The sequence below is a fragment of the Lepisosteus platostomus genome, chromosome 20 (assembly GCF_059453375.1).
Source record: "Lepisosteus platostomus isolate fLepPlt1 chromosome 20, fLepPlt1.hap1, whole genome shotgun sequence".
NCBI lineage: Eukaryota > Metazoa > Chordata > Actinopteri > Semionotiformes > Lepisosteidae > Lepisosteus > Lepisosteus platostomus.
In genome coordinates, this window is record NC_142630.1 from 6,821,783 (window position 1) to 6,847,684 (window position 25,902).

A 25,902-nucleotide genomic window follows, 5' to 3' on the forward strand; every position below is an offset into this window, starting at 1 on the left:
GACAAGACTCGAAGCACCAGCTGGCGGATGGCAGTAAACGTTAATTTTACTTCTGGATTAATTAATCTTTTGCATCGAAGTGGGACAAATGTATCGATACAGATTCAAGGTTATAGCGGTTATAGTTAGTATTAAGTATTGGATATTTACTGAAAATATGTTAGCTTGGCCGTGCTTAAACCGCTTCAAGGTCTGTTAAAGTGCTGTGTCGATCCGCTCGCTAATGCAGGCGCTGTGGGGAAGAGGGCTTTTCGGCAACAACCCCATTTACTGCCCTTACTTTACAGTGGGGAGAGCTGGTCATCGAGCAGGAGAATAGTTTAGCAGAGAGAGAAACGCAGGCATCTTCTGGACGCACACGAGGAGAAAAAAAAAGTGCTTCCCCTGTTTTTGTAGGGGAGGAAGAGCAAAGAGCGAGCTTTGTAAGGGGTGAGGGTGAAGTGGAGAGAGAGGTCATGGGGGCGGTCCAGCGCCAGGGCGTGTGGAAATCTTTAGAAAAAATAGTGATTGATTTCGTCTTACCGAAGTTAAGAGACGAAGTGATCAGTACAAGACGAAAATCGAAAATTACCTGAGTTTAAAACAGACCAGACGGTCACACACTATAATAATAAAATAATAATAATAATAATAATAATAATAATAATAATAATAATAATTATTGCTTACACTTATATAGCGCTTTTCTGGACACTCCACTCAAAGCGCTTTACAAGCAATGGAGACTCTCTTCCACCTCCACCACCCATGTGCTGCCCCACCTGGATGATGCGACGGCAGCCGTAGTGCACCAGAACGCTCCCCACACATCAGCTATCGGTGGGGAGGAGAGCAGAGTGATGAAGCCAATTCATAGATGGGGATTATTAGGAGGCCATGATTGGTAAAGGCCAATGGGAAATGTGGTCAGGACGCCTGGGTTACACCCCTATACCCCTATATGAGGCTATACTGTCTGAATGTGCACTAGGATGTCTACTGCTTCTCTGTTGGAGAATTGTCCACACAAGGTTTCATCTCCACATTCGAATTTCAGTGAAAAGCGGAATCCAATCGAAATAACTATGCGCTCTTTCTACATATTTACGGTAGTTTACTTGGGCTGAGTCAGACGTTACGTTCTACGTGCCCGAGTACGTCGTTGCGTGCGCACGAACAACAGCGCGCTGAAATTCAAAGCTGAACTGCAGCGGGACCGTTTGGGAAGGCAGGTTATATACTGGGAAAAGGTGCCTGCATAAAATAAAAACAAAGCAGCACACGTTCAACGGAGAAGAAGTTGCCTTGTATCGAATCCTGAAAGAAATTGTTTTCGTTTTCATCTTCGAAAAGCACCGTCGTGCGGATGGACCCCTTCATTGAGGTGAGTGCGGTTGTTTTGGTTTAGTTTTCAGAAAGTCCGTTGAAGAGAGAAAAGTTCAGAGTCTTTTTTGAATTTTATGCAGTTCAAGCGTAATTAAACTAAGTATCCCGCTAAAAGAGTGTCATTCTTAGTAGACTAATTTGACACGTTTGGTTATTTTCTAATATATCACGCACTAATAATAACTCTGTTTTCTCATAGGCCTGAAAGCGGCTGTGATTTATTGTTTGAAGCAGCGTAACGGCTTATATGTAGAACTTTTCAACTGAAATAAACAGGACTGCCCGAGCTAAAAAGGCTGAAACAGGGCGGTTGGCACGTTGTTGTGTGCTTCGGCAATTTCAGGCAGTCCTCCATGCCGTCTAGTAGCATTAAGGTTAGCAGCGGGAGATCGGGGTCTGGGGGGGAGATGGTCACTAGTCTGGCGGGGCTCTGATCAGGCTGGCCCTGCAGGAGGCGTGAACGCGGATCAGCTGACCCAGCGCCGAGGAGATCCGCCTGCACTGCAGCCCCTGAGCTCTCAGTTCGGGCTTTTATTAATCGGGGCGTTTCAGCTGCGCTCGGAACGGAATCGCTTCGTTAGTGAGAGAGTCGACAGGGGTGAGCGAACCTGTTGAATGTCAAGCATGGTGAAAACCAAGGAAAAACAAAGTAAGCATGCTTTGTTGATGTTGTGCCTGCTGACGCAACGGTATCATGTATTCGATTTTTAAATTCCGTCAAACGTGGGTCATATTTCAGCTCTTTTATTTTTACAGTACATGCCTATATGTTATTCAGACTGTTTCAGCTGGTTTCTGTCAGGTAAGGTCATTTACTGAGTGTAAGAATAATTCTGAATCTAGAAAATAGCCTCTTTTGTGCAAAATACCATCGATTGAGCCCAAGATTTGAAGGTGTTTTGACATAAGCGGCAAGGTACATTCAGACGGTAAACCATTAGTACAACTTTTTGTCTTGTGTCTGGATATCTTCAGATTTAATTTGAGCTTTTAAAAAGAAGTTGTCAACCAGAAAGGCTCTTGTAGAATCCCTGACCTGTAACCTGCCTCGTTTACATAGAGCGCACCACTTCTGCACAAATTACTGATGGAAACAATTATAGAACCTTCCCCTATTTACAATTCAGAAGCAAATATCTACTGACTTAAAGTTATGGTGATGTTGTTAGGGCAATATGAACCATAATTATTTATAAAGGCCTGTCATGCGGTGGCTCTGTGGCTCAGGATCTGCGCCTGTGGCTGGAAGGTTGCCAGTTCGTATCCTGGGGCCGGCAGAGGAATCCTACTCCGTTGGGCCCCTGATCAAGGGCCTTAACCCCAACTGCTCCAGGGGCGCCATTAAATGGCTGACCCTGCGCTCTGACCTCAGGCTTCTCTCCCTGTCTGTGTGTCTCATGGAGAGCAAGCTGGGGTATGCGAAAAGACAAATTCCTCATACAAGAAATTGTATACGGCCGATAAAGTGATCTTATCTTATGCTTGCTTCCTCGATCCGTGTTCACTAGCTGCTGTCTCCAGTAATGCTGCTGTTTCCTAACAGAAGGTTGCAGAGCGTACCCGTGCCCGCCAGCTGTCGATACAGAAGCAGATGGCAGAGCGAGTGGGAGAGGAGGAGGGTGGGGTGGCGCGGAGCCCCCTGAAGAGGCTGAGAGACCCTCTGTCAGATGGCGAGCAGAGCAGGAAGTCTGAAGCACCTGGTGAGAAGATCTGCCAGGGCCGTGGCACGGAAACGTCTTGATGTTGCCTCCTCCTGTTGATCCCAGGTTCCCAGGAGACAGCTTTTACATATGATCGTTTAAATGTGAATGATGGTGTTTTCCGTTTCTGTTAATGAACACATCTTTGGACCATTGCCTTTTGATGCGGCACATCTGATTGAGACATGAGACGTGGCGCTCAGTGTATTACATCGGTGCAGTCTGTTATTGACCATTGACGTTAGCACACGCAAGTTTCCCTTTTGATGCAGCGATAGAGTAGCTGCTACCATTTTATTTGATTTTAGCATATTGCTTTTGCTCCTTGAAGGTCCATGTCTCTCCCCAGTATTTGACCTCTGGGCCCCTGGAACAGGACACCATGCAGCTTCTCAGAGGCTTGGTCTGTTCATCATTAGGGCGTGTTCCACACCTTTGTTTGTTTTCTTCCTCTAACACATGCAGTCTTTTTCAGTCCTTCAATTTCCCCACTTGACCATCTCAGTGCAATTCTTAGCTATTTTTGCAACTACACCATATTTCAGTCCAGATATTGGATGAGCTCCTGCTCTGGACTCTAGAAGAACGTTTAAATAACTTATTGTCTAATCCTATTTTCAGGCTTTATGTTAATGGTAAACATGCTTGAGAGATGAGGCGAGTCATTATGTTTACCAGTAAGTACGGTATGTGTATAATATTAAGTCAGTATTCCTGCAGAAACTCACAACCTGCTGTCTTCCTAGTATTAAAAGACAAAAAGTGTAGCAAGTCTGTTTGAATGTCCGTGGGCCCATCAAAATCTTGCAGGTGTAGCCCCGTTCCTTTTAACAAGATGGAGCCTAGAGGTCCCTGTGTTTCCATTGCAGAGCCTCAAGAGGTGTTCAAGAGGCGTTGCTATGATGTGAGTGGTGATGAGAATCTGAACCCCATGGAGCAGGCCAGGTCGCCCTTGAAGCCTCTCCACCGGCAAGTGGAAATGGTGGTGAAGCCCGACACCCCCGCAGTCGCTTCCATTAAGTCACGCATGAACACGTTGGCAGCACAGCGGCAGCAGTGGGACACAGAAGGTGACGGTAATGCACTGTACCAATAAGGTTTCAGTACTTCCCACAGTGGTTTGGAGTCCGATCGATTAGGAGGTGATCAAGTCTGTGGGTTATAAAACCTTCGTGTTTTCTTTTTCAAACCTAAACAGCAATTTGCAACATAATATTTAATGTGCAGTGTTATTCTTCAGTGTTTCTAAAACATTTGTGTTGTATTTATTTGAGGACTTTGACAGCTACAATATTCTCAATGGCGTGTCCGACACTATATCCCCAGCCTTATACACAGTATTGTTCATATTTATTCAAAATTAAGAAAACCTTATCTGAATGTTTTTAAATGTATTGCTAGTTTAATTTAAGATGTACTGTAGATCAGAATTACAGTAGTAATGCATCTCATTTAAAGTTCACATGATAAAATAATGAACTTATCAACACATTTCTTTTGCCACCTAATTGGACTGGGGATAATCACAAAATTGTTTCACGTGTTTATAGATTTATCATGTATTGGCTTTTCTCCTCAGCCCAGCCTTTTTAAAAAAAGAAGCATGCTAACTTTAAAATATCAATACAAAGTGAGAGTTATCATTGCTTAATTTGTGTTTATTTTCTAGTATCAAATTTGGATTGTGTTGTTTTTCAGGTGACAGTGTGGAGAACCCTTCCTCTGTTTTCTCAGAGGAGGCTCCGGTGGGCTTGCCAAGGAGCTGCGTCTCAGGGAGAGACCTCTGTTCCCTCTCAAGCGTTGGCATGTTGGAGGATGAACCCAGCGCTGTCAGTGGGCTGGAGGATCAGAGCGGAGACCAGGCTGCGCTGGAAACGGCTGTCAGAGTGAGTGAGAGACAACCCACTGGGCCTCCACAATAAATCATTCGCAGCTTAAATGTTCAGTGTAAAATCCTGGGTGTCATCTTGAATGTTTTTGTCTTCTGCACAATATTTGAAATTAGGTGATCTCACAGCATTTCTCTCAGAAGGACAGTGGGGAACTGCTGAACACCTCTGGCAGTGACAGAAGTATAAGTTCGGAATTTAGTCTTATTGGTGAGTTTCTGATCACTATTATTGATTCAAAATGCATCACAATTTTTCTTAAATCATGACAGTTTTTCAGCCACAAGGAAGTTTAAGTGATTCCTTGATGAATCCTTAACATGATATATTTTCTATTGATGTTTTTCCACAATCCTGCTTACTCTTGGATTCGTGAGGCTATCGTATTTTGAAATAGAAGTGTCTTGGAGGGGTTATTATCCACTAGATGATAAAATGTTTTTTCTTGGAGTGAATTGATTGTTGGGAAGGATAATAAAGCCCAGTTTGTGGGAAATTTAACAGATTGGTTGAAAGTATTTTGCGTCCAAGTACATTCAGTTGGTCGTGTTGCTGTTCTTTTCTTCCTCAGGTGATGTAGAATTTCGCTCTCGAGTGGAGAGATTTGAGGCAAGGACCCCAGCAACTGAGCCCATAGCACCCACCTCTCGGCCCCACTCCCAGTCTTCCATTGCCAGGACCATCCAGGAGAAGCTGCTCAACAGCCAGGGGTCAAGTGTCTCAAAGGCCAACCGCCTCCGCAAGGTCAGGTTCAAATCCAAACAGCAATCCTCCGCAAGATTGTGACTGGTTACTGAGTGTCCTGGGGTTTTATTTAGTCTTTGGGGAGAACTGAATTGAAATTGATGGTGCTATGGTGATTTTGTGGGCAGTGCCATAGGTGTGACTCATGGTAATGATTTTGGCTTTGGCCCAGGAGCGTGAAGAAGAGCTGAGATTGGTGAGGTTGCAGTCCAAGAGTGACAACATCTGGAAGAAAAATGATGCTGAACCATCGCTTATGGAGGATGCAGTGGTGAGTATGAGTAACCCCCCAGTGCAGTGGTGAGCCAGGATAGACATTTGCTTTACAATTAAGGCAAGACTGTATTGTGACATTCGATGTCTGGTTGGTACAGGATTGACTTCATGGTCATTAAAGTCATGGAGGCTCAGAGTTGGTAATGGAAATATGGTACTAAAATCACGGTCATGGTAAATCTGGGAATCGTAAGGGGAAGGAGAAGCATGAGAATGGCAGCAGTGAACTGATCGTTTTGGATTCCATTTTTTACCTTTAAATTGTTACATTTTGTATTCTAAAAAATACCAAGCACCACATCTGTATACAGTGTTGCAGTCTGGCTTCTCCTGGGAAGCAGACCAGCAGTTTAATTCAAGCCTGTGAAACCTTTGAGAGCTTTGTTTAGGTTCTAAATGCTTAATGATCCTAGTTTCTTAATGGATTTCGGTCCACTCCAATAATGTGGTTAGGAAGTATGTTTCAGATTCTCACTGCTCCTTATGCATGTTTTCTGTCCTGAATGCTGCAAACCTTAAATTCCACCTATCCCTGGTGTCATGTTTCACTGCTCATCCTGAAGAATTCTTTGAAACCACACTCGGTGATGAACTAAACCAAGCAGTCTCATGAAGGCGTGTAGGGATGCTAAGTGCAGCTTGTTGCAGGTGACTCCTGGTTTGACTCGAATAGTAGAACGGAACAAGAGAACCCATTGGCTACCTCTCCGTCCCATAGACGTAAGTTTACCACTGGTGGTGGTAAGGTGTTGAGAACGAGGGGCACGAAAAAGCGCTTGCATGTTTACATATTAAGCCTCAATTCTTTAATTACTTGGTGCTTCATATTCTAAGGCAATCATTCGATTTTTAGAAAACCATCTTTGTTAAACTGTTGAAGGCAAACCTGCTTTTGGAACGAAGAATTCATTCGGACAAGAAGTTATTGAAGGTTTTTGTAGTTTTACTTTTAAAACCTCCGTATAATCATACATTGTTTTTGCTTTTTCACATTCTTTCATATACAGAACTGTGACGGTCTGTAGGAAAGGCAGGGGTTCACTGGAAACTGAAGCTAGTCAATATCCCTTTGTTCATGGTCTCTCACACAGAAGGTTTATGAATATATTCTTTTAACAGGATCAAAAACCACAGTAGTGAGCTGATTTGCCAATTTCAGTCTTTGAACTTCTGATGCACACTGCTGCTCTGCTTGTACCACAGTTTTATTAAATCCCTCCAAACAATATCATAAGCCCCAGGCATTTCTAACAGAGTCTGCACATACCTCCTCCATCCTAACTACTACTTCGTGCAAATTTTCCACATAACTTTAACTTAACTTTAAATTAACTTTGAGCCGTGATTGATAAATTGCTGAATTTACACGTGTTTAAATTAAGTTTCATGCTTTTCTTTATGTACTTTTTTTATTCTTCAAAAATTAATTCACTTGAAAATATGCTACTACTGACATAATGGCACTAATATTAAGTATTAGTGCAGCCAGTATAATAGAAGAAATGTAAACCACATACAGAACATACATTATGTAGAGTTTTACAACGGGTCTCTCTGTTGTAATTTGGCCATATGTGGCATATTACCTGGTGTGCTTGCAACATAGGAATGTTTACCCAGAGAAGGGCTTTTGTCTCTCTGCTTCCAAATCCTAACTATTCTGCTGGGCAGTGGGCTGTTTCCATGAGCACTGTGTGTAGCTGTTGATGTGATGTGCTGCAGTATGAGGAGTCGAGGAGGCGCCATGATGAGACGTTGAACAGCGTGAGCAGTGAAGTGCCCTCGGAGGTGCAGGAGGACAGCCTGCTGGAGCTGTCCCCCGAGGTGGACCTCTGCACCAGCGCCGGCAAAGACCTGCAGCCACTAGATGAGGGTGAGATGTCAACCTAAATGAAGATGTAGTAATTGTGCCTTTGCTTGGCTCTTAGCTGCTTTTATCTCCATTTAGCCAGTTTAAATGTATTTGCCCATAGTGGAGATCGGGGTACGAGAACTTGAATAGACTGTGTAGGTCGCCTGAAAAGCAATGCATGGAACATAAAACTGGAAAGACAGACCTCCTGTCTTTTTCCTTTTTTTGGACACTTTCTAATTAGATTTCAAACTTTTTTTAGGCTCTTTCATTACAGCTTAGAAGTAATTTATCATGCAAAGTGTAAAAGACTGCAGATGTAAACTACTTTTAAATAAATTGTCCCTTTGAACACCAAGAAGCCTATATCATTGTATGCCAATTGGATTTTGTTGCACTCAGGGTGACTAGACTAATGCAAAACATAGCTCCCTCTGGCATCTAGTGGTTGACAGTGGTCATGGTTTTCAAGTTTTCTTTTTTTATTGCCTATTTCCTGGTGGGTAAGCTGTTGCTCGTGAATGTAGTTGCAGTTCAATGAAACAGTTAAGCTTTGGGAAACACCTTTTGCCTTTAGGGGAAAAAATCAATATCGGATATTTGTTATATTAGAACATCTGCTTAGCTGGAGGTACTGTTAGCCTGTACCCACAAATCTTTTTTTTTTTTTTAGTGACTGTATCAGTCAATTGAGCCATGCAGTTTTCTGGTTGGTTTCCCCTAGTATATACAACATTTTCTCATCCTCCTACATATGTTGTTTTTGGTATCTAAATCTCAATTATAAGCTTCTAAATCTGTAACTTTCCTGTGTTCTGAATTTGCATTTTAACATGAGCATATTGCTTAAGATCCCACTGTAGAAAACCCAGAGGAGGGTGAGGCCATTCAGCGTGAGTCTCGGAGCATGAAGAAAGTGACCTTTGTCCTGGATCCCGAGATGATTGGTGATCGCTCTCACTCAGAGGCTGATTCCCAGGACAGCGAGAGGAAGGAAAGTGACACTGGTGAGCCTGCTAATTGAATAATTTCAGATTCACAGAAATTTGCAGCATTACTATCTCTTGACCCAAGCTTTTCAAATCTCCCAAGGTAAACAAGGGTTGGCTTGCTCACTACCTAGAAATTTAAGACTCCAACAATAACTGCTGCTTTGTGTGATATTGGTAGACTAGTCGGATGGAGCACTTTCCCATCCTACTAGTCCAATTTCCCCCTACTGGACAAACATTTCTTGGTCATTAAAAATCCCATGGCACAGTTGTTACTCCAATGTCAAGCTTGGTCAGTGTATCCTTTCCAAAGTTCTCCCTCAATTCTAATTGGTGAGCTAATTGCTCTTCTGCTGTGTATGGCGAGATGATACGCCAGCAGCCATATCACTGCAACTGGCAACCCACTGAAGCTAAGCAGGTGTGAGCCTGGTCAGTAACTGGATGGGAGACCTCCTGGGGAAAAACTAAGGTTAATGCTGGAGAAGGTGTTAGTGGGGCCAGCAGGGGGCGCTCACCCTGCAGTCCAGGTGGGTCCTAATGCCCCAGTATACTGACGGGGACACTATACTGTAAACAGGCACCATCCTTCGGATGAGACGTAAAACCGAGGTCCTGACTCTCTGTGGTCATTAAAAATCCCAGGGCGTTTCTCGAAAAGAGTAGGGGTGTAACCCTGGCGACCTGGCCAAGTTTCCCATTGGCCCTTACCAATCATGGCCTCCTAATAATCCCCATCTATGAATTGGCTTCATTACTCTCTCCTCCCCACTGATAGCTGGTGTGTGGTGAGCGTTCTGGCGCACTATGGCTGCCGTCGCATCATCCAGGTGGGGCTGCACATTGGTGGTGGTGGAGGGGAGTCCCCATTACCTGTAATGCGCTTTGAGTGGAGTGTCCAGAAAAGCGCTATATAAGTGTAAGCAATTATTAATTATTATGATGTAGTGGTGCTAATTGTGCAGAATGGCTGCTATTTCACACATGTGGGTACGACCGGAATAATCAAATGGCATCAAACATTGAGTTTCAAATTACAATGGCAGTGATCCAGTTCACTAGAACAGCTTTATGTAAACCATTGGATTGTACCTTTCCTTGTCCTGCTACCTTATTAGTCTCGGATGCAGACCTGACCTCCCAGGAGGAAGAGCTGAATAGCTCAGAGATGATTGATCAAATATTTGAGGGGGTGCTGGATACTACCGAGGACGAGGTGGAACCAGACTGCGATGATAACGGCATGAGTAGTCGGGAAGAAACGGAGGAGCAGAGTGGGCAGCAAGTGACACAAGAGGGGAATGTGACAACGGAGAACTCCAATAACGAACAGGCAGATGATGAAAAGGAGAAGGCTGAGGTGGACAAGCATGGTGATAACAATGTAGATGAAGAGCTGACCTTTCCTCCTGGCTCCATTCTCTCTCCTTTAACAAAGTCTGTTGAGGCTGTAGTTACGCCACTGGTAAGATTGTGATGGTATTTGTCTTGTTCCATTCTGTTTTAAAGATCATGGTCACTTAAGCATTAATAGGTTAAAGTTCTATCTGGTCATGTTTTTTACTTGATAGATTCTGACATTATTTGAATTGATTGGCACAAAATTAAATGAGAAAACATTGCTTCCTATGAGAAATATTCATCCTTCTCAAAGAATGTGCTGTAGATAATGCTTTGCAGTCATTTTAATGCAAACTATTTTCAAGAACTCTTCCTTGTTACCTGTCACTGCTGCTTATTTTTGACAGCTCAGTCCTATTTCCCTCCTAGTATTTATGGTGGTTGGTTTTTCAGTCTCCTCTCAAATTTCCTAATGTTTCAGTATAGAAAAGTGAGATAGGAAATGAGTTTTAAATATATTGTTTACCACAGACAAAGTGTGTTTTTAGGGCCATTACCATACTGAACACAGCCACAAGAAGTCTTTCTGGTAATATTTTGAAGATCTGTTATTCTTGTCTTTAATTTGATTAAAAGTTTTTCTAATTACAATCCAAAAGTGATGTGTTTGAGGCAGACTGAGGAGTGGAAATTGTCTACTTTGCTACCACCAAATTCTCCTTACAGCATGTAATGTTAATCAAGTGAGTAATTAATAGGAATGTGGATCTAATTTTTTTATATCTACATTAACTCACTGGGCTTTGCTCTGTGGCTCAAAAAGTGCATAGGCCCAGCACATTTTTCTGTTGGCTCCCTAATGACATGATTGTCTGTTCTTAGCACTTTGTTGGTAACCAACTTACACTGGGAGCTATGTCAGGCCTCTACCTATAATAGTAATATCTGAGATGCAGGGCTTATCTCACTTGAGTATTCTATAGCAGTGAGACTTTATGATTGACTCTACACTTAAAAAATGAAAGGTTTTGACTGGACTAACAGACTGAGCTGTTTCATGTCACATGTTTCTCCATTCATCAGAGATTGATGTCTGGTGATGCACCTGGACCCATTCCCTTCCACCTGACACCCAGTGATCTGACGGAGACCCCTCCTCTCTACAGGTAAGGACTTGCTGCTGGAAAGTCTCTGCAAAGATAAAAACGTTGCTGAGAATGTATTTGGATCGGAGGCTTTGAAAGAATATACATTTGTATGTCTGAAGCTTAGGCTAGTTATAACCAGGGTTGATACCTTTGCAAATTATGAATGAGAATCGGTGACTTCTTTGATGCATAGCTTAAATGATCACACTTTTCATAATTAAGGTAAGTGCTTTAATAGTACTTGATGGTGCATGCACTGTTGTACTGTGTTAACCGAATCTTCACGCATCTTCTATTATCGCAAGCGGTTGTATTCAGATCATCAGTCTTTTGAAATGTGTTCAGATTTGAACATTGTCTGATTCAAATATCCCTTGTGCATGATTAAAAATGATGCTGTCTTGATGTATGTTATTTCATTGTGTAAATTTTATAGTACAGCTGTAAAACCCTGTTTTTTTGTAATGGTCTTCACATTTGGTTATTTCTTGCTTGTAGTGAAATTTCAGTTTTTATCTGCACATGATAATCAGAAGATGGGAACAGTGAAAGTTGATTATATACTATTCCATTTTTTTTTTAAAGCATTGATGCTTATCGGAGCCTGCGGCAAAGTACTCTACGCTCCTACAACAGTGTGACTCCTACAACCAACAGGAAGGCCACAGAGCAGACTCGGACTGCTCAGCCTCACAGTGTCAAGGAGAAGATCAAGGTGAGCGAAGAGCCTCTAGCTGTGCTCTCCTGGGTCTTACTCACATTTTTACATCTTAAAATCGATCACATTTGTAGGCCATCAAAACAATCATTGCGTTTTACTTGTTCAGTCAAACTATGTAGGACATTTTTCCTTAAACGTTTTTTTTCATTTGGGTTGGATTGGCTTTTTCCAGCAATACGTGATTAAAATGAAGCCATGAATTTCCACGTAATTCATCTACACCAACCACAATCTACATTTCTTATTCCTTCATGGTATTATTTCCTAAAATGGTAGACCCTGAGTTTAACTGTACAGTTGTAAAGTATAATGTGCTTCAAAGCAATGCCCATGAATCGTTGCCATTTTTCTGCACTTTGTCTGAGCTTCTTATTCTATAATTGAATGCCATGACAGTGCTGTTTGCTGTTTCAGCAAATTAAAATTGGCATTTCGTTTTAATTAAAGCAATTTTGCCATTCAGTAAATTATATTTATTAAAAGCTCTATTAAAGCCATATATGTAAAGCAAGAACCTTTACCTTAAACATAGTTTTGTAGAATTAACTTTAGAACTAAGTTTTGTACTCCGTGATATACACACACTTACATAAATGCATGAAAAGCATCCATAATTCTGTGATGGAATTCTTTTATTGGTAGACATGATTTGTGAATGAAAAGTTTGACACTGTTCAAAGGTAGAAGAGTGTACAATTCTTACTATTGCTGCCGATACCGTCTGTGGCATCATGATTGTTTTGTTGCTGGTTGTAGATTCTGAATGAAGAGATTAGCAAACTTCAGACCATCATCTATCAGACTACCCAAGCGCTGAACTGCTGCACTGATGAGGAGCACGGGAAGGGCTCGCTGGAGGAGGCCGAGGCCGAGAAGCTGCTGCTTGTGTCCAGTGAGTCCCCTTGCATGTCCTGCTACCCCTGCTGGTACTGGAGGTGTACATGTGAGGCTGTTGTAAACACTATAGGAATAACAACATGTAACGCCTGGTGTTTATTTGCTTTGCCAACTTTGTAAACACATTTCCCAGTTTTGTGTGACTTTAAAAATGTACATTAGATTAACATAAGAGGATAGTAAGGGTTCAAATGTGATTGCAATGTGGCCTCTAAATAATCTTTGGAGAATTTAGGCTTAAAATTCAAGTTTCTATAGCACTGTCCCCACTTAATAGGAGTACATTACAAAAATTTCATTGAATATGTTTTAATGTAACAAAACTTTTTATTACACTTTTTGAATTTTCATCATTACTTAGATCATGTAAGCCAGGCTTAGTTTCAAATCTTGTTTCTTTAAAGTAAACAATTTATGATGAGGGATTTTAGAATTTGTTGAGCAAATTGTTCATATGTTGCTTGGAAAACAACATTGTACATCACTTTTTTAAAGATAAGAAAATCCAAGATTTGCAAAACCAAACAAGTTGGTTGAGTGTAATATTGGGATGGCTTACTATGTTTTGGTCTTTGCTTTATAGGGAAAAAACAGACTTTAGTCTAAAGCAAGAACAAATGTTCTGAATGTTGACAACTGAGAGCTCTGTGTATGTTTGTATCCACCAGTGGAAAAGCGCCTCTCTCTGCTGTCTGAGTTGAGCCGTTTGAAAGAGCCAGGAGCCAGCGCTGGGTCCGCAGAGAGGGGCTTGGAGACGTCTCCCCAGGAGCCATGCAGAGGCACCCTGAGCATCTCCGACGTGCGCCTGCCGCTGAAAGTGGAGTTTGCCTGCTCCGCACGTACCAGGGCAGGTGAGCTTGTGGTGATTTTGTTCTTGGGTTTTTCTGCTTTGTTTTGGTTGAAAATCAAAATTTGTGACCACCAAATAAACAGGTCTGACAGCTATGAAATGCTTATCTGATAATGCCAATTGCTGCATTGGTTTAAAGCACAGCCTTTTATCTGTAAGCTATTTTTTTCAGCTATAGAAATATCATTGGCAAAGCAAAACACACAGTTTTGAAGCTGTTTGCGACTTGAGTATAAAATTAAAACTAATAAGAAATTCTGACGTTTAGGCTAAGTTTTACACTTGGAAAAAAAATACAATTCTTATCCAGATGCCAGTATTTTGTGTGAAAAGGACTCTTTAGGATTTTGTTGCATTGTGAAAATTTTAGATGACAGCCTTCAGTTTCTTTCCGCTACTTTTGGCATGCCATCTCACTATTTATGCTGTAAGAATTTTAATTGTTACTTTACTATTTCCTGCTTCACAGGGCGACCGAGCCATTATTTCTTTGTGCTGATCCGTTATGGGTCCAGTAACATAGTAGCTACCCCCCTTGCCACAGCAGCAGATGCCAAGAATGGGGACACCATTGCTTTCCCCACCTCCATCACCCTGTGAGTACATTCACTGCCCTTCACGCACACCTCTGTTAAGGAAAAGAGGATGATACCTGGGTCATGTAGCCAATTTCATACATGGTAGCAAAATGACTCAAAGATTTTATCCTGCCACTTCACAAGAGAAGCCAAGGTATTGGTTTTAATAACCTAGTTGGGCAGATTGTTCCTTATTCTCACAACCCTTTGCATAAAGAAGTTGGATGTGTTCTTGGTTTAAAATGCACAACCACTTTATCGTCACTTGTTTCCTCTGGTCTGTTCCTCCTGTAGAAGTCCGCTCCAGTGACTGTCTATGCCTTGCAGTTCCTCACCACCCTTCAGCCACGGCCATTCCTACACTGCCACTGTGTCTCATTTCCTCCTTCTTTTATATTTGATCCTTAAAAGCACCTGAATCTGATTTCTTGTTTTCGAACAGTTTTCTGTTACAAAGACAAATTTGTTTTGTGCTCTTTATTATAGACAGGATATTCGCCCCAACTTTGAAATTGATGTGGAGGTTTATAGTTTGGTAAGTAAAGAACATGTAAAACTAGAAACATGGCTTATAAATGTCATTTCTTTTATGTAAATAATTTCTCAGGTTCCTTCAGTTTAGAACCTGTTACTTCAACTTCGATGTTTTACTATCTCTCTTTCTTTGAAGGCCCTTTTATTATTCGCTTGTGAAAAACCATGTTGGAATAAACTGAAAAATTAGAACTTTCCATTCAATAGTAGTGTGCTGCTTATGAATTATGATTTAGTGAAGAATAGAAGGATGGGGAAAAAAATAATTCGCTGTGAATTTTGTCTTCCAGTCTCACACAACAAATGCATGTAATTCTGAAAGGAGACCTTCAAAATCTAAGGTAAGAGAATTCAGTTATATGCCAGTAGAGGTAAATGATTGCAATTGTTGCCAGATTTTGGAGGATTCAGCTCATCTTAGTTCAACACCTGAAACTGGAATAAAATCTTCTATCCTAAATAAAGACATTAGTATTGCCCTTGTTTTTATTCTGTATGAGAATTTCAAAAAAGTCTGAAGAACTTTTCATATTAAAAAAAGAATGGATATTTGAGGGTTTTGTAGAGGTGGATTGGCTTTTTTTGCTTTAAGGCATACTGGGATAAATGTGGGCTATGCCTTTTTCATTGACTTCTTTAATGCAAGTAGTAAAGGACTGGAGTTGAGCCCCACATCCACACTTCCAGTGACAGAATGCAGACTGTTGTCTTCATCTTTCTCTCTTTAAAGCATGGGACTTACTGAAGACAGGTTTTCTGATCTGCCAGTCATACCATTGTTTATTCAGGGAAAATATTGTAAACTATTACTTTGGTCCTTAGTGCTGTGTAGTAGTTGAAGAGCTGGGATGTTCCCTACATTATACAGCTGTCAGATGGCAAAGCTTAGTAAGGTTGAAATAAGATGGGAAGAGTTACAATGGCCTGTGTTTCTACTGGATATAAAAATATTACAGATACAAAGGGTGGTTCTTTGATAATCTAGATTTCTTCTCTCTCCTCAGGTCACGCCTAAAAAGCTGCTTACCAACATCACTGTAAGTTCATTTTTTAATTCCACTCTTTTTACCAAATGCAATTTAATCTCTGCCCTTCTAACCACCCTAGTGTTGAAATATTAGTATACTGTATAGATGCTCATCTTATTTCTCTTTTCTTATTAACACTGTTATGTTGATGGTAAAAAAACATGTTGAAAATATGTATTTTTTTCATTTCAGAAATCAAATCATAACCAATCATGTAAGTTCAGATTTTTATGACTACAATGCCACAGGCCTTAGTTCATATAGGCTTTTGATCCTTTAGAAAACTTTCAAACCTGTGCTTATAAACTAACTGTTGAACCTCTATTATTTTATTGTATAATAACCATAAATATTACAATTGTCAAATTACTGATTGCATTAAAATGTAGACAGTTTGTGATGTGTTAGGGCAGAAATTATATAGAAAGCAATTATATAGAAAGTATTGGATTTTCTGAATAATGCCTTCTTGCACTTTTTATAGAGCAATATAAAATGTAAGTTAATATTACACCAAAACTAGTTCTCTGAATACAACAGCAGTAAAGAAATCAGCGGAATATTACAGTATAGGTGCAGAAAACATTTGGTATTCATTCTGAAGAATTATTTTTTTCCACTCAGCTGCAGCTCTTCCAGCTTTGGGAAGCTCTGTTCGGGCCAGCAACTTTTCTCTGGTGGGATCTCATAAGATCACGCTAACTTCCCTTGGACAAAATAAGTTCCCTTTGGATAAGGTGAGAGGATCTACCTAAACCTGACATCTGTGCTCCACAGTGGCATTCAATATATTATACTGTCAATAAACCATAGCTTCGGGAGCTTAAGTCTAAAATCTGGAAAGTTTTGAAGCCAGACAAATGCACCACTGCCTGATATGTTTTTCACATTAAATAGAGAATTATTCTGGATGTCTTTGAGCATTGCTTATGCTAATGACACACTAGGTATTGATCTCCTATGAAGGGGTAACCACCTTGAATGCACCCTGTGACCCATACCATGGTGACTTTCAAACTTTTTCAGAAATGTTTGCAAATAAGGAAGTGTCTGTCAGACCTTGTAGAATAAATCCAGTTTTATCCCATCTGTTTAAGCCGACATTTTGAAACTTTCAATTTTAAAGCTTAAAACCATCACTGGTTGAGAGGGTCAGATTTATCCAATAACTAAGTTTGAAAAATTGTATTTAATTGTATTTCATCATATGTGTAAAATACCTACTTAGGGTTTGACAATGTGGATCAAATTTTGTAACTAATTGGGTTTTTTTGCAGGTCATTACACCTTCAAAAGCTTTCCTGTTTCATTGATGTCCGATAATAAACTGATAATTTCAAGAAAAAACAAGAGTGGGCAAAGAATGCAGAGTTAATATCAGGAAATCTGCAACCTTAGATGCAGTTAAAGTATTCCTTTGACCATTTGTGTTCTGGTTGTTCTTTAATTCAAAAGGTGTCAGTTTTCCCCATATGCAATCTTTTGTGTGTGTACAGGTTTGCTGGTGTATTTGTTCAATCTGTGATTTGTCGTCCATTTTGTTTAATGTTGTAGAACCACACACTGTATTGCAGTTTCACTTGCTTGGGTGGAGACAAAGCCTTGGGGTTTACTGCATCTACTGACCTTCCTTAGGGTTCACGAAAGGCCTCAGTTTTTTTCACGGCTGAAAGTTTCTGGTGACGTAACCTTCCCTTGTGTTCTTTCTCTCTTCTCAATATAGATCAAATTTGATGGAAAAGTCAGGAAGCTACTGGGCGATGAATTTCAGGAGAAGGTTACAGTGGTTTTCTCACATTACACACTGACTGTTGGCTTACGCTGGATAATCTGGTGTGGTTTATTACCAAGTGTGGTCAGGAACTACAGCGTATGACTTGTAGTGTATAAGCCACAACTTCAGACTATCCCTTTTCTTCTGCATGCTGCTTGATTTTTTTTAATTTGGCTTAATACTGAAGTATCTTGCTTCTATTTCATTTTGAATTGTTGCTACGTGTGTCTTTATAGCAAATTTCTTACATGGGGAGGAAAGGGTAGAATTGTGAACTACTGTGTTTTTTGAGACTGAAAAAAATATATTTTGAAATCCATGCTATCTTGTGTCTGTCAACAAAAACAGATATTTTGGGGAAGATGTTTCGTTTTTGCCTTGTGTGTAACCTCCTTCCATGGCTTGTACATGAATAGTTTCTTGTTTTTGCTGTTTTTTTGGCAGCTGTAGCAATATCCTCTAGATCCTCTAATATTAACATCTGCTGATTTTCTGCTAACTGCATGTTTGTGGTGTTGATTAAAAAAGACCACACTCATAATAAATTCAGTCAGTTTCTCATTTTTGTAAGCACCTTAAAATGCGAGCATTTTGGAAATTTAAACCAACCTTTGTGAGGCATTGTGTATTTTTAGATACATGTTGTTCTCGGATAAGAGCAAGATGTTAATTCAAAAAACAATATAAACTACTGAGAGTGGTCTTATAGGACCTTAATTTTATAAAGGTCATCTTTAATAATGAACTGACTTTTTGATTCGTCTTGGAAAGATCTGCAACAGGGCCCTATCTTTCCATGGTTACATTTAAAATCTTAACATAATTCATCTTTTTTACAGGTTCCATTTTTGTCCCCTCTGGAAGGGAACATTTACCTACGTCTTGCATGTCAGAGCCATTCTAACATTGAGCACAGAGGCTTTCTGGTAAGACAGGGTTAAAACCATGAGATGACTTCCATGAAGAGGAGGTAGCATCTAATACATCTAGTCTATATCTTAGTGGCTTTTTGGGCTCAATATTCCAGTTTCCTGAGAATGATGGGACTCTTGCTCATCAAAGATGAGAACTGAAACTACAACCTCCTGACTAAAGATCCAATACCCCATACTTATCCCCCAGAATAGTGCTTTACAAAAAAGAAAAGTCAGGCTTTCCTTCCCTTTGCAATCTCTAAACCACATTTTAGAAAATGATCTGAAGAAACTCTGAAGACTAGGGACCAAGTCAGTTACTCTTTTCCATCCCAGTAAAACAAGCTGACAACCCTCATGCTTTCTCTGAGAGTGCTATTTGCAGCAGTAGTTTCAACGAGCTACTTCTGTGTTTCACCCAGACTATGTTTGAAGACATCAGTGGGTTTGGCGCCTGGCACCGCCGCTGGGTCTGTCTGGAACGTGGTAACCTGTCCTACTGGAACTACCCCAATGACGAGCGCAGCAAGGTATTTTCACATCCCCCCCCCCATTGGTGTGGACATAATCTCAGTAGACAACCTTTTGATCTTCAGTTGCGTTTAAACACGATGCATTCAGAGATCATTAGATAACTAGGAAATTATATTCTTATTGTAATAACTTTGACATTAGCACATGTACATCCCATGAAAAAAGGACTGAAATATGTTATGCAAGAATGTTCTTGATTCTAGAAACTCATTGTTAAGGACAAAGTAAATAGGTGCAAACTTGTCAGCGGTTCATACTACTGTTCATCATGCTTGAATTCTCATTTACTACTAATATGTACAGTACATGAAGGCTACTCAATTCATGACAAACAGGTATAACTGGTCAATAATTAAGCAGGCAATTGAATTTGGGCACAACTTGATATACATGTGCTTGAAATGATAATATAAAGCATTTGTTTTAAAAATAAGGGGTGGCATGGTGTTACAGTGGTTACTATTGCTGCTGCGCAGTTCTGGGTCCCTGTTCAATTCCGGACCCGGAATGCTATCTGCATGGAGTTTGTGTTCTTCCCATGTTCTCGTTGGTTTTGTCTGGGTCCTCTGGTTTCCTCCCACTGTCCAAAAGCATACTGGTAGGTTAATTGGCTTCTAGGAAAACTGGTGCTCGGTGTGAGTGTGTGCATGTTTGTCTGTCTTCCCTGTGATCGGCTGGCGTCCTGTCCAGGGTGTACCCTGTCTTGCGCCTCGTGCTTGCTGGGAAAGCCCTTCAGCTACCCTGCTGCCCTGAATTGGAAGAAGTGATTAGAAAATGGATGGATGTTTTAGAAATAGTCTTAATATGGTGGCACATTTTTAACATTTAGGTGGTTCATAATTATTAGCTTACAATATAAAAACAATTTATATGAAACACTGATGTACTGTGAATAAATACTTTCTGTGTGTTGAGGGTTTTTTACTTAAGAAAATACAAGGTCGTTTTGTGAGGTTCAGACTTTGATAAAATAGGTAGAATGTTTACCTCATGAATGTTGACAACATTATGAGGAAAACATCCTCATTGAGCATTGCAACTATTTTAGTACAATGTACTATCTTATTGTAGATATTTTGTTGATATGATGGCAGGTGAGTCTTTGGGGCAAAAATGTATATAGAACCTGGCTCAAAATTGTCTCTGTGACTTTGCAACTTTTTGTAAAATGGAATACTCATCTTTATATCATGTATGATCTTTCTCCTTGTATGAATTCAGCCAGCAGTTGGATGCATTAACCTGACCAACTGTACCAGCCAGTGTGTGAAGCCTGTGAACAGAGACTCCTGCGCACGCCCCAACACCTTTGAGCTGGTCAAGTTATCACAGCAGAAGGATGCGCGTGAGATTCTGTCCAAGTAAGATCTGTTTTTTAGTTTTGATAACTACTTTTAATGCTTGCCATACTCAGAAACTCCAGGCTGACTGTAGATGACATGCTCAAAGATGCATCAAGAACAAGCAACAAGAATAGTTCAAACTGGGTATGTTGTACAAGATTTGGAAATCTTTGCAGCCCACTTACATTCTCTTAGCAGAATCTGTTTTGTTTTATGGTCTTGCTATGCATTACTGAGTTGTAATTTCAACCATATGCACTGGATTTATGGTTCCTGGTGATCTTGTGTTTTTAATACCAGCCATGTACTGCCTGTTGCTGAGAGACTTGATTAATCTGACCAGGGGGCTCCTAATATTTTGGGTAGCGAGTGTTTATAAGTGGACACTATCTGTGGCTTCAGGTGCTGGTTCTCAGCAGACACCAAGGAGGAACGTGAGGAGTGGATGGAGAAGCTGAACCAGGCACTGCTGGATCACAGGACCTGGAAGCCGGTGGTATCAGACCAACAGACCCGGCAGAGAGATGCTCCACAAGATATGTCGTTCACTAGTACCCATTCCAGGGAAAGTATCTTATAATCAGCTAACATCAAATGCCTGGTGTAATTGCTTTGAAGTTACACTACATTTGTAAATGTAAAACATTATATAACTATATATATTATTTAGCAGTAATTTGGGGTGAAGAATTATGAATATTAAATACCTTTGCAATATTCTTTAACTTGGACGTAACAAAACATGCCATGCAAAAGAAAATGATTTATGTTTTTAATTGCCTAGGATTGCTTCTTTCATGTACACTACTTAGTATGCTTTGTTTTGCAAAAAACATTTTGGAATTTGCACAATTTATTAATTTTACCTGGGACTGTGCATTTATAATATAGCACATGAAATCTGCTTAAACCAAAGATGGCTAAAGCACTAGGTCCTCTTTGCTCATGTGTGATACATTATTATTTGTGATTAAGGAAAAATACAGACGTGGCAGAGTTAATGTAACCGCTGATGTAACGTTTAGGAGAATAGGCAGACCTGTCCAGGGATTTTAAAGAATATCTGAAAAAATAAATTAATAAACATTATGGGTGAGTAGATGGTTATATTTATAATTACAGAAAAAATCTAAAAATCCACAAGTAGTGCTTGAATTATTGCTTCACATAAGTAGTGCTTGAACTGCCATAATTCAGTGGTTCGTTTTCTTCATTTCTAAAGTTTTAGGTGTTGAATTCCTCCACAGCTCTCTATGGAGGGTTTTATCTCTTATGTGCTTGTAATCTGTAAAGTTATTACTGGACAATTGCATTTTACTGGACAGATGTATTTTACTTTCTTGTTAGCTTGTTTTGCAAAAGCCTTTCAGATCATCATTTTATTTTTTACTATACACCAGACCTATTGATCTGTTCCTTTGCTGGCACTTTTTGAATTGCCTAACTGCAATATAAAAAGAATGGTTAATGTCAGTGTCTTACAGTGGAACCAGAATCCAGAAAATTCGAACCTATAATGTGGAGTAATGTTTTTGATAAATGTGTTCTTCTGCAATATAAATTCTGAAACTGCTATCTACTCTGCAATTCCTAAGAATTTGTTTAAATTAGTCAGTTATTGGATGACTCCTTGGTGCCATGTCAGGTATCGAACAACAGACCAAGCAGGGAACAACGAGATGTTGTTCGCTAGCACCCATTCCAGGAAGAGTATCATATAATCAGCCCACAACATGTGCCTGTAATTCAAGAGACAGGGCAAAGCCTCTATACGATGCCATGATGTTATGTGACAATGACAGTTTTTTCTGTCAGGCATTCGTTGAATAGGCTTAACTGAGAGGGATTTAAAATGTTTTATGTGAAGTGTAATATGTGCCATATTATACTGACTTGAATGGTTCACCTATAGCACTGCCATCATGAAGATGTTGGAATGCACTTTTACAGCCTGGGACTATTGCTTATCATTTGAAGTACAGTATAGTCTCTAGGAGCCATTTCTCTTTTCTGTACAAAGGTAGTGGAGTAGTGGTTCTCAGTTTTAGGAAGACACTAATGGATACAAATTTACAGTATCTACCCCTTGGTTAAACAGTATGAAAGCTGCTCAGATCTAAGCTCCTAGGCTTTATACACTAAGCATTTCTGAAAGATGACCTGCAGAAGCTCTTTGCTTGTGAATTCTGTCTTGTTTTATGTATGTCTGTTGCATTCTTGTATAATCCCTGTATATTTAAAATCTATATACACAAAAATTAATAAAACTTGCTTGTTTTCAAAAGAACTACCTGTTTTTTTAGTCTTGCTCTTGGATTTAGTTAGCCATCAAGGTATGTTACTTCAGTGGCTGTTTACAACAGCTCCCAAACTGTGGAGGGCTTATTTTATGTAATGCATTTCAGTATAAAGTATAAATTCTGGATTTTTAATGTCAAGAACTATACACTGTGCACAGCTTACTGTGCTGTTTGTTCATAGTAGTCTTCAGTAATGCCATTTTTTTCTGATTTACACTGTGTTTTAGTATGGCAGACAAGCACTGTTACAAGCAGTGTTACTTGTTTTGTATTACTAAAACTAATTTCTATATACTGTATAGATCTGCTTTAATTGCTCTCTATTGGGGAAAACAAATTGTAAGTGTGCCAAATACAGAGAACAGTTTTGAATGCTAGAAGTCTGATTAGGTTAAATTTAGCTATGAAATGTGGAAAATGTAAAATTAAACTCCTTGCAATTATATTTAATCCTCATAGCCAACATTTACACACTACCCAACTACCATAAACATGAAGGTTAAGAAGGAGAGGAGCACGTTAAGGATTTTCAGTACTTCGATCGTGGAAAAAAAAATCACAAGGATTTTCTCATACGAAAACTACCTGATCTGATTAATGCGCCGAAATGAGATGTTGGTTGCTGTGTTCTGTTAAAGTGTTTCTTTAATATTATAAATTGTACATATCGCTTATCTGTTAATTGTATATAACTATCGTTGGGAACACGAATCGAGGTTGGTTTTCGGTTATTAATATAATTTGCCCATAAATCATTTTAAAGCAATCTTTAATTTTTTAATCCACCTAAAACGCAATTTTGAAGCGGACTTCACATCACTTTTAAGTTTTCTAAAAAACAATTCACAGATGGTGTACTTCTAGTTTGAGTGCTATTACGTACCTTATCTAGTATTTTTTAATCTTCGAAGCGCATGAGCACGGGCTTTATTTTGAGTCTTTTCCCTGCCATTCCGCTTTATTATGCGGTATATTAAATTACCGACTCTGCTTTTGACGCCAATCGCCAACGCAATGCGCTTACCTGTGTTTGGGTAATAATGATAAAAACGGAAATCGCTGACTTAGAAAAACCGGAAAGAAGTAAGTGCCTTCTGAAGCGACTGGAGCGGATGCACCAACAGGTCCCGCAGTCGTCCAGGCAGTGCAGAGCTGACCTGTGCAGGTGTGTAATTCGAAACTCGTCAGGTGTGTCGCAGGAAAGCGTAACTCGCTCCGTGAAAACCTGCCGACTGGTCTATCACGAGTCCCTACCTCCACCTTGGCCTCTCGCTACTGATGGGAAGATTTGAGAAAACGCCGCACTGAGCTGGTATCGAGTCTGATACGCGTAGCTCTATTCCTTCTGCGGACTGGATTACTAATGACTATTTCAGTCTTGGTACTTCTCTTAAACCCCTAAGAAGACTCACGCTTTGATCCGGTGAGTGGCATCCAGACGGATTCTGGCAAACATTATTTTTCAGTTGCTGCCTTTTTCCCTCTTCAGCTATTTAATAAAAAAATCGTCTCTACAGCCTAAGTGAGAGAGAAAACGGGTGAAGCTAATGATGCTGATCTTTGAAGTACTTTTCGTTTTACTAAAAACGTGTAATTTGTAATAACTTTAATTGTTACTGTTGTATCCAGCTCCTATAATACACACGTTGGTGAAAACTTCCCTTCATTCAAGGATTTGGGTTCGATAGCATCCCGAGACGTGAATGATTCTATTGGTTTTTTTTTAAAGACTAGTTATTTAAAATCCCGTTTTTCTGCTTTCTCTAATTATTGGGCGCTCAGCGGCATCTGGCCAATCTCGGGATGTTTCGAGTGTACACACGCTGGCCACCTGACAGGCAAACACTTCACAGTTTGTCTGAGGCTACGCTGTTGACATTGGAGCAAATCCAGATTGGGATTTATTGCCGACTGTTATATATCTCGGGTACGCACACTGTATTTCCGTGCCCCGAGTAATGTATACTTTATTGATTAGGCGGAACTACTCACCAAGAAGCAAATTGAAGCAATCTAGCAGGCAACCTGTGAGTTTCCTATGCCCTTTTCTTTAGAAACTGCAACTTTACTCCTGCACAGTACCCTTTTTGTCAGGTGATATACATTTTTCTCACTCCTTCTCCTGTGTTAAGTAGCAGGGCAGGCTGGAAGGCGTTCCCCCATTTTTAAATTTCTTTTTCTTCAGTCTCTGATCTGATCTAGCAAAAAAAAAATGTCCTGGCAGCAGCCAAGGATGTTATGGGCCAAATCGAAAGCGGTGAGAATTTTACTGCCTTGTCACAGAAGATGGTGCTGTACACCAGCAGAGGTCAACAGGTCAGCAGCCAGCACTTGAAGGGCTACGCTGATTTTCACTGAGAATTCTGCAAACATCACCTGAGCATAAATCAGGCCAGGTCAAGCTCTGACAAAAACTTAATCTTATTATTGGTTTATAGGTGTTGCTGTCTCTGCAATTTGTATGTCTTGTGAGCACCAGTACTTTGTTTCATAGGTGAGGTAAATGTGGCATTTTCACATTTATTCCCATTGAGCCCTGATTTGCGTATCTTGAACCTGGCATTACAGAAACTATCCATGAAGAGTTATAATCTCACAGAGTTGCAAAGTACAGTGAAATACCATTGCCAAATATTGTATAAAACGCGGGATTTAAAAACAAAATTCATAAAATGTATCATTTGTTTTGATCTTTTGGTTGTCCCCTGCTTATTGTGATCGTATGAGAGATTATAGTGTTCAGTGTACTGGTACTGACGAGTATCAATCGGCCAAGGTGTCACCAGTGAGAAACCCCACGCTGTCTTTAACTGACAGTATCTCTTTATCTGCTTCACAAGCTGTTTTATCCAGGGTGACTTACAGTACAGAAGAGTTAAGTCTAAATAATAATCATGCGGGCATTACAATGGAAAACAAAATCAGTTGAATAAAGAGGCAACAAACCTAACATACTGGAAGAAGAGCTGTTGAAGGGGCAGGCAAAATAAAATAGCAGAACCTCCTCAACCTTTACTGTCTGCAGGCCTCTGTTCAAGTTAATAGACAAATTTGTGAAGAAAACCAACATAAATATGATTATGTAGCAGGCATTAAATGTCCAGTAGCAGTGCTGACTGATA

At 40.1% G+C, this 25,902-nt stretch overlaps 2 protein-coding genes and 1 long non-coding RNA gene across 9 annotated transcripts in view; 2 read left to right on the forward strand and 1 right to left on the reverse strand.

The window, feature by feature from the left end:
• The first annotated feature begins 1,120 nt into the window (after positions 1 to 1,120).
• Positions 1,121 to 22,767, forward strand: anln2 (anillin, actin binding protein 2). 4 transcript variants are annotated; one of them, XM_088613905.1, is made up of 26 exons: positions 1,121 to 1,363; positions 2,909 to 3,065; positions 3,935 to 4,141; positions 4,764 to 4,951; positions 5,071 to 5,164; positions 5,526 to 5,698; positions 5,871 to 5,969; positions 6,623 to 6,694; positions 7,697 to 7,847; positions 8,678 to 8,833; positions 9,937 to 10,283; positions 11,243 to 11,325; positions 11,893 to 12,022; positions 12,785 to 12,920; positions 13,594 to 13,776; positions 14,245 to 14,371; positions 14,840 to 14,888; positions 15,178 to 15,228; positions 15,892 to 15,924; positions 16,108 to 16,129; positions 16,540 to 16,652; positions 17,639 to 17,692; positions 18,529 to 18,615; positions 19,026 to 19,133; positions 20,359 to 20,498; positions 20,883 to 22,767. In XM_088613905.1, exons 1-26 carry the CDS (start codon positions 1,346 to 1,348, stop codon positions 21,058 to 21,060), a joined length of 3,156 nt encoding a protein of 1,051 aa, XP_088470031.1. In that variant the 5' UTR covers positions 1,121 to 1,345; the 3' UTR covers positions 21,061 to 22,767. The 4 variants fall into 4 exon arrangements, with proteins under 4 accessions (XP_088470031.1, XP_088470032.1, XP_088470033.1 ...); XM_088613906.1 differs by having other exon boundaries at positions 3,935 to 4,135; XM_088613907.1 differs by lacking the exon at positions 17,639 to 17,692.
• On the reverse strand, positions 19,321 to 23,926 carry LOC148644398 (uncharacterized). The gene is made up of 2 exons (XR_015928684.1): positions 23,805 to 23,926; positions 19,321 to 19,886 (listed from the first exon to the last, which is right to left on the reverse strand). It is a non-coding gene; the product is annotated as an uncharacterized LOC148644398 (long non-coding RNA).
• The window catches only part of LOC148644399 (aryl hydrocarbon receptor-like), a 36,894-nt gene continuing 34,916 nt past the window's right edge, over positions 23,925 to 25,902 (forward strand). For 3 of the 4 annotated variants that reach the window (XR_015928683.1, XM_088613909.1, XM_088613913.1), the window contains exon 1: positions 23,925 to 24,203. The gene's annotated coding sequence lies outside the window, so the exon portion shown is untranslated. Of the gene's footprint in view, positions 24,204 to 24,409; positions 24,480 to 25,902 lie in introns of all 4 variants that reach the window. The other variant, XM_088613910.1, reaches the window with a different exon arrangement.

Bases quoted from the DNA above. Each gene is read 5' to 3' on its own strand.
- anln2 (XM_088613905.1), top strand. The intron at 11,326-11,892 runs GTAAGGACTTGC...TTTTTTTTAAAG, and splicing joins GAGACCCCTCCTCTCTACAG to CATTGATGCTTATCGGAGCC. The intron at 15,925-16,107 runs GTAAGTTCATTT...TTTTCATTTCAG, and splicing joins AGCTGCTTACCAACATCACT to AAATCAAATCATAACCAATC.